The sequence below is a fragment of the Macrosteles quadrilineatus genome, unplaced genomic scaffold (assembly GCF_028750875.1).
Source record: "Macrosteles quadrilineatus isolate MER2022 unplaced genomic scaffold, UCM_ALF_1.0 Scaffold_4__1_contigs__length_99947679, whole genome shotgun sequence".
NCBI classification, from domain to species: domain Eukaryota; kingdom Metazoa; phylum Arthropoda; class Insecta; order Hemiptera; family Cicadellidae; genus Macrosteles; species Macrosteles quadrilineatus.
The window spans coordinates 40,599,244-40,618,104 of record NW_026542597.1 but is presented as its reverse complement, the minus strand read 5'-3'; the positions used below and the strand labels follow the sequence as shown (position 1 = coordinate 40,618,104).

Genomic DNA, 18,861 nt, shown 5'->3' with positions numbered 1-18,861 from the left:
ATGAAAATTCCTTGCGGCCGTGTCATCATTAACTCCCACGGCCACGTCATCGTCGTCTCCCGCGGTCACGGAAACGGCATCGTCATCTCCTGCGGTCACGGAAACGTCATCGTTGACTCTCGTGGTCACGGTAACGTTATCGTCGTCCCCAGCGGTCACGGAATCGTTATCGTCGTCCCCAGCGGTCACGGAAACGTAATCGTCGTCGTCCGCGATCGCGATAAAATCATGAACAATTCCCGCGGCCGAGCAGATATCATCGTCGTCTCCCGCGGTCACGGAAACGTCATCGTTGTCTCCCGCGGTCACGGAAACGTCATCGTCGTTGTCCACTATCGCGGCAACATCGTGAAGATTTCCCGAGGCCGTGAAGACATCATCGGCTTTCGCGGTTACGTAAACGCAAGACGACGATCGCGGCAAAATCATGAAAATTCCCGACTTTGAAATCAAATTTAAGACTAAATCCCGACCTTTCAAGACCATTTTGAAATTCAATACTAATTCCCGACTTTCCCGACTACTAGACACCCTGAAATGCTGAGTTTCCGTGCTTATGTCGAGGTACAAAACAATGCTACAGCAAATAATACAACAGCTGATGAGTCTGCACCGCAAAATCCCATAACAGTTAATTTCCGTGCACCACAAATGCATAGAAAGTTAAGGTTATGTAATTTTGCCGTGCAGTAACGGGAATAACATATTTTCTTAGCTCATTTTACGTTTAGAAAGTGTACTTTTTTGTGTAAAGTAATGAAAAGTAAACTGCACAACGTATGTTCTAGGACAATACAAAAACTCTTTTTTTGGAATTCGGCTGAACTTGCAGTGTTAACATCTAATAAAGAATTAATAATTAGATGGTTGTATTCAGATATTTAAAAATTTATTTTATTTACATTGTCAACGAGCTTATGAGAATCTAATGTATTACAGATACGATACAATGTATAAAAGAATTCAACCACAGATATATTGATGGAAACTTCGCAAAAGTTTTTCAAAATATCAATATTGTTACAAATAATCTCTTTCTTCATATTGAGTTATTAACACATAACAATCTTTCAAATCTTCACAATTCTTAAGATCATTTATAAACAGTTTGTGCTCTTCATGACAAACACTTTCCATCAGAGAAAAACATTGTTTAACAAGTTTCAGTGAGTTCCTTGATGATGTATCACAAGATAGTTTATCATTCTTGGAAATTTGAATGACAACTCTCACTAGAACACCAGCAATTTGGTGAAAGTTGTGTGAAAGTCTTGGCCAAGTTGTTCGCATAAACGTTATCAAAGTCTGAAAAATAATTGAAGACAATAAGGAAAACAAATAAATACTTTAATCACAATACATAAAGAAACCAGTGAAATACTGATTCCTATATTTTGTTCAAATGATTTATAGTCCTTACAGTACTTCAATTTGTTAACATTTGATAAACTGTATTTTATTTATTATTGTTTTTATTGATGAGTGTTGTAAATGACCGGTCATAGTTAAGATTTAGAATGAATTTGAGATATCCTTGATCAATGTGAGTATTTGTAGGCATGGGCGTGCATCAATATGAGCTTGAAGGGACTCAGACCCCCCCCCCCCCCCCGGATAATAAAAGTTATTAATTTATGCAATATGAGATGACCGAGGAGTTTGGGTAAGAAAAAACACACATTTTGTCCCTAAATACTCCAAGAGAAGACCCCCTAGACCTCCCTCTTTATTGGGAGGGAGTTATTATGGAAACGTTAGATGGACGCTCATGTGGTTAGGTGTTAAAATGGATTTGTAGTTATCTCATGGATAACCCTTGAACAATGAACATGCATAAGAACTGATGTTGAAACACCGCCAGGCACATGCGGAGGTTACTTTGGTAAAATAAAGCAAACTTGATTTAATGTAGGAAGTAAAAAAAAAAAATTTCCTCAATTAATTATGAAGTGATTTACACATATCTTTACTATTAACATCTCTAAGTGGACAAAAATTAAAATTTATACCTATAATAACTTAACAATTTTAATTCCCAGTAAAATGTGTTTGATACTTTAAAAACAATGTTTTAGAGCACATTCCTTAATTTAATTCTAATATGTAAATAACTTTTAAACTAACTCTCCCAGTTAAACTGTTTTTCAAATACAGTGGAACCTCAGCAATAACTAAGGCCCTGTACACATGAGGGCGGCAGCCGCCGCGGTGGCCGCAGCGGCTGTCGCCTAGGACCGTACACATGGCAGCGGTTGGAGCCGCGGTTACGCTGCGGTTGCGGTGTGAATTGACCGTCGCTCGACAGCCAGTACTGTATTTACCCAATTATTTTTCTTTAAAACGCGTAACGCTTGACAATTCTTTTCAGCAAAAAACTCAACTAACTTTTGCCACGCAATCTTTTTTAGTTTATGTCCTAAACGTATCTTCTTTTTGTACTTCTTTAACGAACAGTTCAGTGTCAAAGTTTTCTGGTTCCACAGCAGCACGCATGGCCATTGTAAACTTACACTACGAGCACTACATCAACTCCAGCCACAGCTACACACTTCACGAACACAGAGAGAGATAGAGCGATGTCCACAGGGCAAGCGTGCAGATGTGATCCTATAGTAGCAACTGCAGTCAACCGCGGCGGCTACCGCCCTCATGTGTACGCTCTCATGCCAACTCTAGTAACTTCAACCGCACGGGAGCCGCGGCGGTCGAAGGGAAATCTACGACCGCCACGGTTTGTTGCGGTTGATTGGAAGTGGGCGGTTGCATGTGAACGGTCCCATTTACTCCTTTGTACTTTCAACCGCCGCGGTTCCCGCGCAATGGCAACCGCGGCGGCTGCCGCCCTCATGTGTACAGGGCCTAAATCATATACTGATTGGTCCCGAGGCCGTGGTATCCCAAGACAAGCCTGGCTGCTACAAAGGTTGAATATAATTAAGTATTACCGAAATTGCTTTGTCCCGAGTATGCTCTTGTTCGCAGTACTCAGAAAGGATGGTGAGAAGTTTTTTTGACCATCGTACACTAGCAAGTCCCATTGCTTGCAACAGTGTTTCTAAACTCGCTATGTAAGCTTCCCGCAACAACAACTTCTGCTCCATCTCCATTGATGGTAGCCATATATTCAAAACATCATCAAAATGGCTCCACTAGAAATAAGACAACAAAGATGTATGTTAGAATTTGATATTGATCGTGTATCAGTGAATCATGATTTTGTCTATATTTTGCTGTTTCCACAAAAACATTAATACTGTAATTCATCTAAATGGCTGAAATAACAATAAACAAATACTTTAACACTTTTCGATTAAATGGTGACCACACAAAGTAGGTATTTTAAGCCAAGTATGAATGGAGATAAGTGTAGGATGAGTGACGCGACCTTGTAGTCTTGATAGTGACTAAGGCCGATATATTCCTTAGACACAGCTGTTAATTAATAGCCCATACAACTGATGGCAACTAAGGGACCTACAGTTTATAGTGGAAACACAACACAACCTCTACAGTGCACTGGACGGAACTAACAATAAAATTGTTTTCAGCTGATCCATAACGATGAGAAATCTATTAAGGGAGTATGTTTGATCTATAGTGGTAGAGACAACTTTCAAGTCCTAACTTCGCCTTTTAAATAAAGACATTGGTTTTCATTTAATTTCATATACATTTTTTAGGGACGCGTTGCAGAAAGTCAACAGTCCCGGAAGGTCAAATAATTTATACCTGTGCCGCTAGGTCAAAAACTACAATGTTTGCAGTGTCTGTAGATCAAAAATCCCAGTAAGTCAAATAGTACAGTCCGGGCTAAAAACGTAGTCTATGTTAAAGCAATTGACTTATTGGGAATTTGACCTAATGCAACAGCAGTTTTAATATAACGAAATAAGATAAAATATAAGTTCAGTTTCGCTGAGTCAACAGTGCCGGAAGGTCAAAAGTATAATCTGTTAAAAACAGCGATAGTCCTCTCGACGCATGACTTCAATAATTTCGTGTTTTGGTGTACTTAAAGTTGTGCTAAAATTTTGAAAATTGGCACAGAGCTTCTTGGTTAGTCCTACTCGATGACAGTTTTGTTGGAACTTTAATTATTTACCGATCTAATTAATAAAAATTGATATATATGGTGAAATATTTTTAAATCGTGATTTCTAACATGAAAAAGTTAGCATGCGAGATTTTTTTTGTTTTTGGGTTAGAGATGTTTTGTCTGTGGCAAAGTTGTAGCTAAAAGTGCGATGCGTAAAATATATTTTTTTTTATTTTTTTACAATAAGTGAATAGATAACTTGGGTTGAAGAGGACGGCACTTTTAGCATTTCGCAACGCATGGAAAGAACTACATCGTACGATGCGACTGCTGAGTGGACTTTTAATTTACAGTTCTAAGGACAAGAAAAAGATGAATATACAGATTACCAGTACATTCATATTATATATAAAACATCTTTCTGCTCAACAGGACAAAGAGCAGAAAGTCATATTTCGGCCAAGACTTAATGGTCGAAATAAATCTTGAATCTTGAATCTTCTGTATTACCAGCTTACATTTTTCACTTATATTAATAAGAATACATCATAAACAGGGTGTTAAAAATAAGCGGAGAGATACTTTACCTAGTTAGTAATTCCTTGGGTCAATATAAACAGAAAATGAAGGATACAATTTTTTTCCAAAATCGTTTCGTTAACCAGATATCCGCCATTTTGTATTTTTTACATATCGTACAAATATTTATCTTTACACTTTTTCAACCGATGTTTATGAAACTTGGTATGTATGTTAAGGTAGGAGAGACCCATGTTATAAAAAAAGATTCATCTCGATTCACCCTAAAATTTCTACATTTAACACTTAACTACAATATAATATACTTTACTACACCACAATATTTACGTATCACCATAAATCTTTAATAAAATAAAACGTTAACATTTTTAAAATTCAAAGTAAATCAATATAATCTTTCTTTTTTGAAAAATATAGTAAAAAGATAAGGCGATGTTAAAATAACGACAGGCGAGTTTCGATCTGGGTGTTTCAGGTTTGAACCTAGGAGGATTTAACATTAATTAACATTAATGTTTAATCCTCCTAGGTTTGAACTAATTGAGAGGAATACATGAAACCGAAGGGGGGAAGTAGCAAAAAGTGCACTAGTACTTACTAGTGTCCAATTACAATTTGATGGATTTAACCAAAACCTTTTCTATTTCACTTATTTTCAGCTGTTAAATTTCAAACGATACGTTTTAGCTACATCATTAACATTATTATCATCATCATCGTTTGAGTTTGGGTTTGCGGCAATGTATTTTTATGTATAAACCCTTTAATTTGATACCTACCAAACTTGACCTCTGCTGCTATTAATTGACTGTATGGACTATTAATTAACAGCTGTGTCTAAGGATTACGTCGGCCTTAGTCACTAACAGGACAACAAGATCGCTCCACTCATCACACACTCATCTCCATTCATACTTGGCTTAAAATGCATACATTTGTATGGTCGCCATTTCAAAAACAGGTAAAATAGTATTACAATTATATAAGAATTTTGTCTTAGTCTTTGTGGTCCATCCCTCTTAAGGGATAAAAAAGTGATAATAACTTCTCAACCATACTGTATAACGCCAACACGAAATTTTTCTGTTGAACTCCTCCGCATTTCTTAGGCGATTTTGACCATTCATGTCTCATTAGAGAGAGCGTGTCACGTAAATTTGCAGACCAACCTTACATTTTTAAATCCCTTGGGCTCAGCCCCAGCGGCTCATGTTATGAACCCATGTTATGCCTATGAAGAACATATTGATTTATTTATATTAGGATCAGCCCAATTAATTGCTGTTATGCAATTCAAGGAAATAATGTAGGCTACATTATTAACATGTTACTGATTTGTTTGAAATACTATATTTACTATTTCAATTTGGGTTTGCTGGATAATTTAATCCATTTTACCAAACAATAAAAATTCAATTTGTATAATTAAATTTGTATGGACAAAGTACTATATTTCAAGAGCAATCATTGAAAGGACCGATTGAAGTCCTCGTCAACCAAAAGAATGCCTACTAAAGCAAATAAAATTGAGACGAACATGTAATGCACAAAATCAGATGGTTCTTAAGTATGTGAAAAAATGTATCGCTATTCAAAAACAGACGGTAAACTTGTAAACATATTCGTGACAACGGGTGTAACCATGTAACATGGCTACATTATCAATGACAAACATGGACAACCTTATACGAGTGTGAGTAAGTCCGAAAACAACTCTAAAAAACAATAAGCAATAAATTGCAAGAACCGTTGCGCCGTTGCTTATATCATTGGGTATACACGTATCCACTGACGTGTATACTCAATGCTTATATCGAACTGTTATATGTACATCGTGAGTTGTTCCATTAGTTGTTCTATTTAGTTGTGTGTCCATTAGTATAATATTTTAGTTGACTCTTTTAAAGTCGGCGGAAATTGTGACTGTTATTACCCTTGAAATAATGTTTGTGTAGTACTTTGCAATCCTACCAATGCTTATAGAATCATACGATTACAATTTTCTGGTTAGAATATGTCGCATAGAGTGGTGACCACTGTATATTTTTGGTTTGCTTGTAAAACAGGATCAACAAAGATTTTCCATCGACTTAAACAATACGATACTCCCAAATTGTTCATTGCAATAACAAAATATCACACAGTTTGATGAATATTTGTGTGTAAACCACATACAGTACACCTGTATTCTATCTATTTTACCTTTTATTTTTCCAAGACTTTATAGAAAATCACACATTACGTGATCGGTGAAGAAAGGCTGTATCCCATGTGTTTTATAGGTAAAGAAGACAAGGGCGGTCCTAGACATATATTTTGGGGGGGTCACCGGGGGCCTGGGGGGTATGGAATACCCCCCAAAAAGGAGGGGGGTCCTGGGGTTCCCCCCGGGAAAAATATATAAATAAATAAATATAGGCTATACAGGGTGATCAACTCAAGGAGGCCACCATTGGGATATCGGAAACGGTAAGAATTAGAGAAAACTCAAAATGGAAGACATTCCTTTATTTTTTGTGGCAGTTAAAAATATGATTTTAGTTTTTTGAAATTCAGCCACCATTTTCCAAAATGGCGGCCAAATTTGAAATTTCTTATCGAACCCTATATTTTATCATGTTTTCGGATAGAATAGGCAATTTAAAAACTTTTTTATCCTTGAAATTTTTTTGATAAACCCACTCGTCTAGGAGTTACCACCTATGGGAAAATGACTTCCGGTGTACATATTACATCATGTAGCTCCTAAACAAGTAAGTTTATAGCAAAAATGCGGGGAGTAAAAAAGTCTTACAATTGCATCCACATTCCAAAAAGACCATAAAATTCATAAAAAATATGAATTAGATTATTTAAGAAATGGCAGCAAACTTGAAAAGTGGAAAATAGTCTTTATAGTCTTTAAGGAATGTAGATGCAATTCTAAGACTAATTTACTTTTTGCAATTTTGCTCTAAACTTACTCGTTTAGGAGCTACATGATGTAAAATGTACACCGGAAGTCATTTTCCCATAGGCTTTACTCCTAAACGAGTGGGTTAATCGAAAAGGGTCAAGGCTAAAAAAGTTTTGAAATTGCATATTCTATCCGAAAACATGATAAAAAAACTAAAATCATATTTTTAACTGACACAAAAAATAAACGAATGTCCCCCATTTAATGTTTTCTCTAATTCTTACCGTTTCCGATTTCCCAATGGTGGCCTCCTTGAGTTGATCACCCTGTATATATGAATTTGAACGGATGATGTTTTTGGCCTCTAGGGAGCTCAAAACGAAAAATGAAATCGGTCCCGGGTCCAGGTGTTACCATAAGTACTACGGTAATAGCTTATTCCCTATATGGGAAATTCTCCAAAAACCTAATAGTTATAAAGAACAATATTACATTCAACCAGCTGTTAGTTAAAACAAATTATATGGGACTAAAACAAATCGATGATTACAAAGATTCCTTTAAAAAATAATTTGAACATCCTTTTATTTTACTATGCATATTTAATTAATCTGCCATCCTCATACCTAAGAATTGAATGTATCAATGGTCAGCATTACACATAGTATAAATAAGTCAACTCTAAATATATCTTTAAATTTGTTTCCAAATGCTGAATTTGTGTCACAGATGCTGAATGTTTACAGCTGTTATGTTAAGCAAATTATATTGTACTAAAAGCTGGCTTAGAAGGTTGGCGTCGGCTGCTAGACTTTTTAAAAATAAAACTTAATTTCTAAAAAACTGGGACCCTTAATTATAATTATGGCTTTGACATTCCCTAGTTCTCAAAATTATCTTTCTTTCAACACAAAACTAATGAAAATCCATCGTCTGGTTGATTCAGAATCGTGAAAAAATCACATTTACGTTTTAATAATATGATAGTTTGGACAGGTTTCAACCTTTCCGAGGCGTAATATTTACACAGTTTATATGTAGACTACATTATAACTCATAAAATAGTTCTACAATTAAATGGATCTCCTTTTACAAACGTATATAATAACCAGAAATTTTCAGATCGTCCTTGCGTGTATTTTATGCCACAAATTTTGACGAAAGGCTTTTCATTACATAAACTATACCTATTTACAGTGTTGACCAAACAGTTGGCAAGAAGCATTAATAGATAAGCTATGTACCAAATATGATAATTTTAGCTCTATTCTAATTATGACAAAACACGAAGTAACTAAAAGCGAGTTTTGTTGGTGTAGTAAGCGTTGCAAAAGGTCTACTTTACACTGAATCGACGTTCACTTTTATTGCTTTTGATCTTCCGGCACTGTTGACTCAGCGAAACTGAACTTGTATTTTACCTTATTTCGTTATATTAAAACTGCTGTTGCATTAGGTCAAATTCCCAATAAGTCAATTGCTTTAACATAGACCACGTTTTTAGCTCGGACTGTACTATTTGACTTACTGGAACTTTTGATCTACAGACACTGCAAACATTGTAGTTCTTGACCTAGCGGCACAGGTATAAATTATTTGATCTTCCGGGACTGTTGACTTTCAGCAACATTCCCTTTTTTAGCTTGCTACAGCTTTTATATGAGAATGGGATGTCGAGTTTTATTGAAAGTCGAAAGTTCAACAAAAAATAGAAAAGGTAACTCACAGAAAGGTTCTCAGTAGTAGATGAGCGTTCAGTTTTGGCCAACAAAACAGTCAAACATGCAGCAAGATGAGGAATTATCTCAGGCTCCCTCAGATAGATCATGTGGTCCAGGGCGTTGTAGATTACCTCGCCTCGGCCGTACTGGCTTAGCTCTGCACGGCTCTGGAATATTGTACAAACAGTGTGTTAATTGGCAATACAAGTGCTGTCTATGAAAAGAAGTTTTGTAATAAAACACAAACCAATCATTATTGCAGTGGCGGATATAGAATATTTTTTTTTTTTTGGGGGGGGGGGGTCAGAGATTAATTTAAGGTTAGGTTAAGTAATTTCAAGTAGACACACCATGATACTTTATCTCAGTTTTGCTGCGGTAATTTGCACTAAATGTGACTTTTAGCGAATTTCCCTATAGGGAAGTAGCTATTACCGTAGGTCTCATGGTAAGACCTAAGCCCGGGACCGATTTACTTTTTCATTTTGATGTCCCCAGAGGCCAAAAACACCATTCGTTCAAATTTTTATATATCTATATACAGTAGAGTCCCGCAAACTCGGCGTAATGTGGACTGGAAGGGTGCCGAGTTTGTGAAATGCCGGGTTATCAGGAACTAGGGTTAAAAACAAGAACAATACAATTTTTAATCTTATTAACTACTTCTTTAATTTATATTTATATTACAAGTTAGTATTAAGTCATCAGATATAGTAAAACAAATCATTTGTACGAGCTGAGAATGATTTGACTTGAGCTGGCTTGAGTCCATGTTTAACTCGGACTCAAAAAATCACTAATTTTCTGAGCAGGTGATGGCCGAGTTATCCAGACTGCCGGGTTATCGAGTGCCGAGTTTGCGGGACTCTACTGTATAGATATATATATATATATATATATATATATATGTGTCCATCCGCACGATAACTTGAGTAATTTTTGTCCGATTTTGATAAAATTTGGTTTGAAGGTGTAAGGCGGGATAAACTTGAATGAGTTCGCTAACCAGCATGATCGGACTATGGGAACGGGGGTTTATGGGGGGTTTTATGGGGTAAAAATAGGTTTTTCCCATTTTTGACCCTAAAAACACAAAATTTCGCAATTTCTTTTTAAACCATTTTGTAGAGCTTAAAAAAACAAATAATTTAGTATAATGAAGTATTATTATGCGCCTAATTGTTACGGAGAAAATTCAAAAAAATTGTAATTTTAAAATTCCCACGTTATTCTTATGGAGAATAAGTCAACTGTTGTAGTTTGCTTGTTTATGAACATATTTTGATAAAAGTTGGAAAATACATTAATTTCTTACTAAACCACAGTAACTTTTAATATTCTACATAAAAAAAACCTTTTCACCCTCCCTGTTGCAGCAAACCTAAGTACTCATTAAACTAATTCTGTTTAAATAGGGAATAAATGTGATATTTTTAAGGAGACATTTTAGTTTAAATCCAATCAGGCAAATGGAAATTCGCTAAGTCTGCAGGTTTGCTGCGGCGGGGGTATTAATTTACCAAGATCACGCTGTATCATTATACTGCTCCATTAAATCATAAAAATGTATCTATTCAGGCCAAATGAAGAAAATATCTCAATTACTAAATCAAAAAACATTGGTCAAGAATAAACAGTGTGATACAGATTCTGTAAACACTTATCCGAACCTAAGGACTAAGGAGTTAAATACGCGATTGTGATAATCACATTTGGAGGGGTTCTAACTACTGTATAAGCATTCTTTTGTGCAAACTGCAAAACGTTAACATTTCAGTACAACATATGTAAATAAATATAACAATTGCAACCACTGAACTAACTGAACTCTTCATTACTCCCCTCCCCTGTTGCCGGTAGATATGCTGAAAGCGAAGATAGCCGGGCGGCAGGCGGGAGCTTGAGTGGGTCTGAATTAACCTGAACTCGCACAAATTATCACTGTCTGCCACACGGCGATGACTTTGCACATGATTCATGATAAACAGTTCATATTATAGTACCTATTTTTCTTCATATCCATTATTACAGGGGAGGGGGGCTTATATTGGCCCCTGCGTTATTGTTCTTTATACTTGTATATTTTTAGAGACAGAATCTAAGGCAACATTTATAGTGAAAGTATTATTAAAGCAAGTAGGCCCATGATGCTGTTGCAAATTTTTATTGATATCCTTTTGTCAAGAAAATGAAAACCTCTGTTGATGACAAATAAATCATATCGTTATGCAATAGGCCTATGGATAGTAAATACTACACAAACGTTGATGTTTGTCTTCAGTTTCGTGAACTAAATTAACATTTAAGGATATGTTAAGCAAATTCTGTTTACGTATTACAATTAAATGAATAGATTTTTTTGTTAAGGGGATTCGCCACTGAAAAGGGTGCATTTTTTTATTTAATGAGGAAAGTCGTTAAACTATTTTTTTTCTAGTAGGGTATAGTTTAACAAAAAATGGAAAAATTTTGGTTTACTTCTAAATATAAATTATAGGCGGTAAAAAAATAAAATAGAGGTTTTTCGATCAATTTGTAAGGGGTTTTAAAAATTGATATTCTGAAGAGAGTTCTTTATGGATTTTGATAAATTTGGTGTTTTTTTAAAGACAGTTATCCAAACTTAAAATTTAGGTAGATTCATAATAATATCTCAGATACTTTTTTTGCTGACACATTAAATATAATTTTTCTTCAGAAAAAAGAATAAGTTTGAAAAAAACGTTATTGTTCAGTACCTAATTAACTTAGATACCTAATTCTACCAAAATACTTTTCTAATACTGTCTAGAATATGTAGTAAAAACTTCAACAATGTACCTTTAGTGGCTCTCAAGATATATCAAATTTTGTATTGAAAAACGTGAAATTTCAATGTTGCGCATAACCGCGTTTGAATAATGTGACGTAATTTTCCTGGCGGACGACAAGTGGGAAATTACGCCACCGGTAATAAAACGAGGATCCCAGGATTCGCCCTAGTCTGGTCGCGGGGAGTTTCCCAGGAGTCGATAGTGATTCGGATAGCCTAAATTTGATAGCCCTGGTTGTCAGAGCTCGAGACGAACGTTGCGGGTTACTAAACACCCTACTCGAAATCACCACTCTAGCCTAGGGCTTGTGGGGAAATAAATGATAATTGACTTGACTCTGTGGGCAAATAGCTAAATGACACACTACTAGCTAACTTAACGAATCAACAAGTAAGCTAAGTAGTCACTCCGCTTACCTACGGAGTTACGTCGTCAACCTGAAACAAGCAAGGTTAGTACAAGATAGGCCTAACCTAGCCTAACTCCCACAGAGTCTGAATTTACTAAACAAGAAAACGAGTTGGCTTAAGTTGTCCAAGTGAGACACGAAACGAGAGAAAAACTGAAACTAAAAATAAAACTGCTCCTTGAGCCAAAAACGAAAAATTAAAACTTTAACTTCCTCACGTGTTCAACTTAAACCAACTTCGACAGAAAATGTCCAGCAGAAACCTGTCTGCTGGAACAAGCTTTGGGACGTTTGGGGGACTTTAAAAAGGGTTTTTACAAATTAAAAAGAAAGTCCCAAGACGGATTAAGAAACGTTAAGCGAAAATATATTTCACCAACTGCAATACTTTACTAAATTAGTTGGTTAAGGCGTGTGACTAGGTCTGCGTATCAGGCCTAGTCTTCAAGTTCAACCAAGCTTCGTACACGAAAGCTGGTCAAGGAATATACGAAAACCAGAGAAGTTAACTACGAAACTCACCAGTCGACGAAATTATAACCAACTATGTTCCTGCACAAGTTCACTACAAAACTATTCGAACTTAAGCTTTCAGAGCTTGCCGAAACGTAACTTTAAAAACGACGAAGAAATTGAACGAAATCACTTAGAATTCAAGGCGAACGGACGAACTCGCGAAAAGCCGGGAATACGAATGACATTTCTTCTCCTCCATTCTTCTTCTTCCTTCACCTTCGTCTCAGAATCGAGACGAAAGTTAAAACGCTTCCTGATTGGTCAGCACAAACAGAGTCAGCTGAGTCCCGTGTCAGCAAAGGCAGGCGTATGACAGCTTTAACATGCTTTATAGCTGCCTTGCTCACAAGGTGGATCAGCTGCTCTTATTCTCTCCCGTAGCCCGCCCTCAGACGCAGTCGAACAACCAAACAACCAAACGGACACCAGCGTCGTCTGCTGTCTTGGAATTGGAGGTTAGGTGCGATGTCAGTTTAGCGTCGCGACTAGGGCACAACAACAGCTTACTTTCAGCTGTTTAAGTTTCGTGGTATCGCCGTTATTTTACCCCCTACACATTTGACCCGTTACAATAAGAAGGTGTCCTATGATCTTGTAGCTATCGTAAAGAGCGAAACCCCTTGGTTATAACATATAATAACATTCATACATGGATTATATCATACTTTTTGGATGTAATAGGGTCCAATGTACAAAGAAATGTAAAAAAACATTTTTACAATTTTTCATGATTTTTACCTATTTTCAGTGGCGAATCCCCTTAAATAACAAAAGTTCAACAAGACCTAACAATGGGGTCATTAGACCTGTAACCCTTTAGAACTTATAAACATCAGTTCACTATTAATCACGCTACTAAGCCTTAACGTATTATTTAGTACAGTAACATTTAACTTAGTGGAATTAATTTCAGTAAAAAATATACCTCAAGGCTAAAATATAACATAAAAAAATTTGATCTTGCAGGGTTTATTTCGGAAGTCCATTGCTAACAAAAAATAAGACACATACACAAAAAAGTTGGATGCCAATTGAGTGTGGAATTTTCTGGCATTAAGACGATTCTACTCTAATTCTTCCTACTGCCAAAATTTCAGGACAGTCCTTTTTTTCAATAAACATATTCAGAATAATTGGGATTTTAAATTTTACCATACCCTTTGGTAAATGTGAAATGTATCATGTTAAACACTTTTCATTACGACAAATAATTTACCAAAAAAAAGTGCCACGATATGTGCCTGGAATAGAGGTTCGAAACCTATTTCTCCATCCTGGGACATTTGCCTGGAAGTACGGGAGCTAGAATGTTTTGTTAAAATAAATTGTCAAGCACATCTCCCTTGCACAAATCCTACAAAGAATAGTTATACTCTTAAGAGAAGGTAAATATACTAATAATATATGGTATGAAACAAATGGTTAGCAAACTAACCACGTTTTGGGCACAAAGTAGAAACATTGGGTCCAAAAATTAATTAATTTTCAATCTATATTTAATTCTATGAGATTAGACTACTCATCAACGATCAGTGATAGAGAATAACAAGACCAGCGTTAGTATAGTCATCCTAAAATATTTCTTATTGTCTTTGGCATTAAAACACACAACAATAATTCAATACAAACCACATTGCTGGCTAAGTGTTCCAAACATTTAAGCCCCTTGATCTTATTGCTATGAACGTGATCGTCAACTAGAAGAAGACTTGTTGGCATCACACTGCTCAGTACATCCCCCAAGTGTGGACACTGCAAAAATTAAATTTTTGTCTCAAAAAACAACCCATATATGCCTATTTAACCCATTGGGTAAGGAATTAATGTGCTGCCTGCAGTTCCCTCTATCAATAATTAATTTTACAAAATTTAAAGACGTTTACTCTAATTGTTATAAAAAGAAAATCTTAGATACCGGTAATAAATCAATAACTCTTTATTTGCAATTTTCTTCATAATGAAATTGTCTACGAACAATTTTTTTTACATTATAAAAGTGTAAAACTTTTACAAAAATAAAATTAGGCCTATGAAAAAAAATAAATAAAAGTAAACTTTATTTACAAATTCCAAGATTAATCCAGAAACCAAATGACACTATTATCATAAAGTTCAATTGTTTCCCTATGTAGAAAAATCAAAAGTTAGGAATCGGTTCCGAAAATGCTTACGGCAATGTTTCTCTTCAGTGGCGGCATCTTTCTGTGAAGAGGGTATAGAAAAGTTGGTTCTTCACTATTCACTAAAACAAATGTCTAAACAATTGTGGAAACTATATAGAAAATAGTTTAAGGTATCCTCTTTCTTGTAGGAATAAATTTTATTGAAAAAAATTATCTAGGCTAGATGTTTTTTTTCCAAAACGGTACTTACTTTCTGGACAAGCCTCGTATGGTCGCCATTTCAAAGAAAAGTATAAAGTATAAAGTGTGTTTTTGGCTTCTGGAGACTTTAAAACAAATAGTAAATCGGTCCCGGGTCCAGGTCTTACCATAAGACTTACGAAAATAGCTTATTCCCTATAGGCTATGGGAAATTCTCTAAAAAGTTGTTAACCTAGTAGTTTATTATCATTATAAAATAATTCTACTAAAACAAATTACATGCCAGCATCAAAAAGGTGTTTAGATACTTAGAAAAAAACAGTCAAAAAATCAAACCTTAATGTGGAACAAAATCCAAATAAAACTGGTCACCGCTGCAGGGTTATTTTTCCATGAATCTTTCAAGAGTTTTGGCCTCAACTCAGCCAGAAAAGTATCAATTTTACAATGTAGCAGCAAGTCTGATAAACTTATACATTTACTTTTTGCGAGAAGCATCTTCACCAACAGTTCAGCTTGAGCCAAAGTTTGAGAACTAGTCCAGGTTTCTACTTTCGAATGTTCACCACAGAGTAGAATAGCATTAACAATAAATTTCTTGTTCAAACTTTTTTCATCACTTTCCTTTTCTAGGTACATGTTAATTTTCTTTAAATTAGCTTCACACATTTTAATGTGATCCTTAAATACTTCATCTTCCAAAGGTCGGTCCAGATCATAATGCCGTTCAGGTAAAAATGAAGATGACAGCAAACTAAGTATGGTATTGAGAGAAGTATTTGGTGGCAACATCGCCACCATATTGCACTAAACACTCTTCCAGCCAAAATATTTTTGAGAATGGTTCAGTTTAATATTTGAAGATATCTGAAAAAGTAAATTTCAGGATTTATTAACACATTTATGAAATTGCATTGAATTTCATTTGAATAGGCAAGTGTCAACAGAAATTGTTTTCACGAAGTAAACTTTATGTTGTATTAAATTTATTTACAATAGGGACAGTTGATATCACGTTGCTGTATAATGTGGGGCATCTATAAGTTAATGACACTTTGTCTGGCAAGCTCAGGTTGGCTGATGGATTCGGGACTACCTTCCATTTGCATTTTTGAAATTGTCTCGTCGTTTAATCAACTATTCCAAAAGATAAAATACCCCTGCCGCAGCAAACCAGCTGACTAAGCAAATTTCCATTTGTCTTTAAAATATTAATAGCTTAGTACCGGTACTGTAGCAAGGCCACACTAAAAAAACAGGCCTTAGTGCTCGTCAAGCATGACGTCACTATAGAAGACGGCAATGATGTAGGTATTTATTTTCCAAGGAAAGATTAAAACAAGCAGCTGATCACAAACGGCAAACATTTTGTCATTGCCGTCTTCTATCGTGACATCATGCTTGACGAGCATTACGGCCTGTTTTTTTTGTGTGGCCTTGACTGTAGGCCTATAACTATAAAATAAATAAATTTGCAAATTTTGATCAAAATATATCCATAAACAAGCAAACTACAGCATTTTAAAATATTCTCCATAAGAATAACATAGGAATTTTAAATTTAATTTTTTTTTTAATTTTCTCCATTACAAGTACCTACAAAAACACTTTAATAGGCCTATACTAAATTATTTGTTTTTTTTTAAGCTCTCTAAAAGGCCTAAAGAGAAATTGCAAAGTTTTGTGTTTTGAGGGTCAAAAATGAGAAAAACCAATTTTTGCCCCATAAACCTCCCGTAGAACCCTGTTCCCATGGTCCGATCATGCTGGTTCGTGAACTCATTCAAGTTTATACACTATTAAACCAAATTTCATTAAAATCGGTCAGAAATGACTTGAGTTATTGCATTCACGGACACATATTAAACCTCTATTCCATAAATATACGGTAAGGGGTAATTATTTGGTATTTCTACAATGCGATATCATGTAATTTTTAGATGTCTACTTACAGTATTTTTAACACTGAATCCAAAAATGCAATCAGTTTTTGTTGGAGAGATTCCTAAGTAGCCGTACTGTTAAATAATTAATATTAAACTTCAGTTTTGTTGATTTATTAACATATTTGTGGTATGGACGAGTCCAAGTTCTGGTGGCAACTAACACTAAAAGGGGTGGAAGGTTTGTGGAGTGGAAACAGCTGTCAGTTGTTTACATTTGATACTAAACAGACAAAACCACACACGATGCCATGAGAGCAAAATCAGAGTTACAATACATATGCAATAACTATATTTTTAAAAGAAAATGGACTTTTTGGTGCTGTTTATAAAATACAATAAATCAACTACGGTAGGCCTACATAAACTATTAATCACATCAACATAAATTATATAACAAAATAGAATTAATTCATGTAAAATATCAGTAATAGAAGCTAGGCCACTGCCGACATGATCGTCCTCATTCCAATCCTCATTCCTCAACGTCTGTTAATGAACGTGCCATATAGTACATAATTCCATAGTACATAATCCCATTGTGCCTAAAAGTGAAAACGTGCCACAGTGAATAAATCCACTTATATCAGCAACTAATAAATGATGTTACATAATCTAATCTAATCTAACCTAACCCAACCTCAATATTAATGTTTAAATTGCATTTTATGTCAGAAAAGGCATGTGAGGAAGATAGGTCGGACTTTATGCGGATTCGTGACTGTAAGTCCTTTGAAGTGAGGTTAGATTAGGTAAGTTAAAGGTTAGGTTATAATGAACCGACTCATTAATTTATGCAACTTCCAGACTGTTTTTGCACAATTGAAATAGGGGGTGAAACACAATGAATATCTACTTTAAGTCCACAAAGTGTCGAACTATCGAGGTTCTACCAATAGCCAGTGCTCGATTTGTAAAAAATGAGGTGCCGGAACTGTAATCTATTTAATGGGATTAGAATCTATCTATGTACCTATTTTTTCCAAAATTTTTATCTTTCTGAGAGGTACCGGAACTCCATTCCACTGTGTTCCCCCCCCCAAATCGAGCACTGGTTATAACTAACCCTTAGAGAAATTGGCTAAAACAACATGGGATACGGAAGTCTACCGGAAAATGGTCCTTACTATAGGGTCTAGATATCAGAACTAATATTTTCATCCAATGTGGATTCTCTGCCTTGCCTACTGTACTCATCATAAGATCATAAGCTTAGAGATTGACACAATTGATCGATTTATGGGGTAGGATATTTCAAGTTTAGGTGCTATATGTTTTATAATTTTAGATATTTTTACTCCATGCTGTCATAGATGAAGATGAACAATGATGACAATGATTAACAGCAATTAATTCATAACCTAATTTGAGAATAAAACTGCAATTTTCCTGCTTGCTTGAAACAATATTTTTGAGATAGTCAGTCAAAACTAGAAACAATCTGTTGGGTGGTAGTATCAATTGTGTTGTAGATTAAATTCATACAACCAATAGTTAAAATTAAAACTAGTAAAAATTATAAAATGTCATAACAAACCTTTGTTGAATTTGATCTAGCATTTACATTTAAGCAAAATAATCAACTATCAACACAAACAAACAAAGGAAGAAGAAGCATAACGCATAAGTTTCTTTATTTTTCTTTCTAGTTCTAGTTTTTTTT

The 18,861-nt window shown here is 35.2% G+C and overlaps 1 protein-coding gene across 1 annotated transcript; it reads right to left on the bottom strand.

Annotated features, from left to right (window-relative positions):
- Positions 1–681: 681 nt before the first annotated feature.
- On the bottom strand, positions 682–18,788 carry LOC128993441 (TELO2-interacting protein 2-like). Its single transcript, XM_054417337.1, has 6 exons — positions 18,736–18,788; positions 15,592–16,122; positions 14,561–14,683; positions 9,199–9,360; positions 2,946–3,149; positions 682–1,305 (listed from the first exon to the last, which is right to left on the bottom strand). Exons 2-6 carry the CDS (start codon positions 16,054–16,056, stop codon positions 1,021–1,023), a joined length of 1,239 nt encoding a protein of 412 aa, XP_054273312.1. The 5' UTR covers positions 16,057–16,122; positions 18,736–18,788; the 3' UTR covers positions 682–1,020.
- Between the last annotated feature and the right edge of the window lie 73 nt (positions 18,789–18,861).

Coding starts and splice junctions, on each gene's coding strand:
- LOC128993441 (XM_054417337.1), bottom strand. CDS start 16,056: ATGGTGGCGATGTTGCCACCAAATACTTCTCTCAATACCATACTTAGT. Junction 9,361..14,560: donor AACACTTAGCCAGCAATGTG/GTTTGTATTGAA, acceptor ACAATATTCCAG/AGCCGTGCAGAGCTAAGCCA. Junction 3,150..9,198: donor CTACTACTGAGAACCTTTCT/GTGAGTTACCTT, acceptor TCTTATTTCTAG/TGGAGCCATTTTGATGATGT.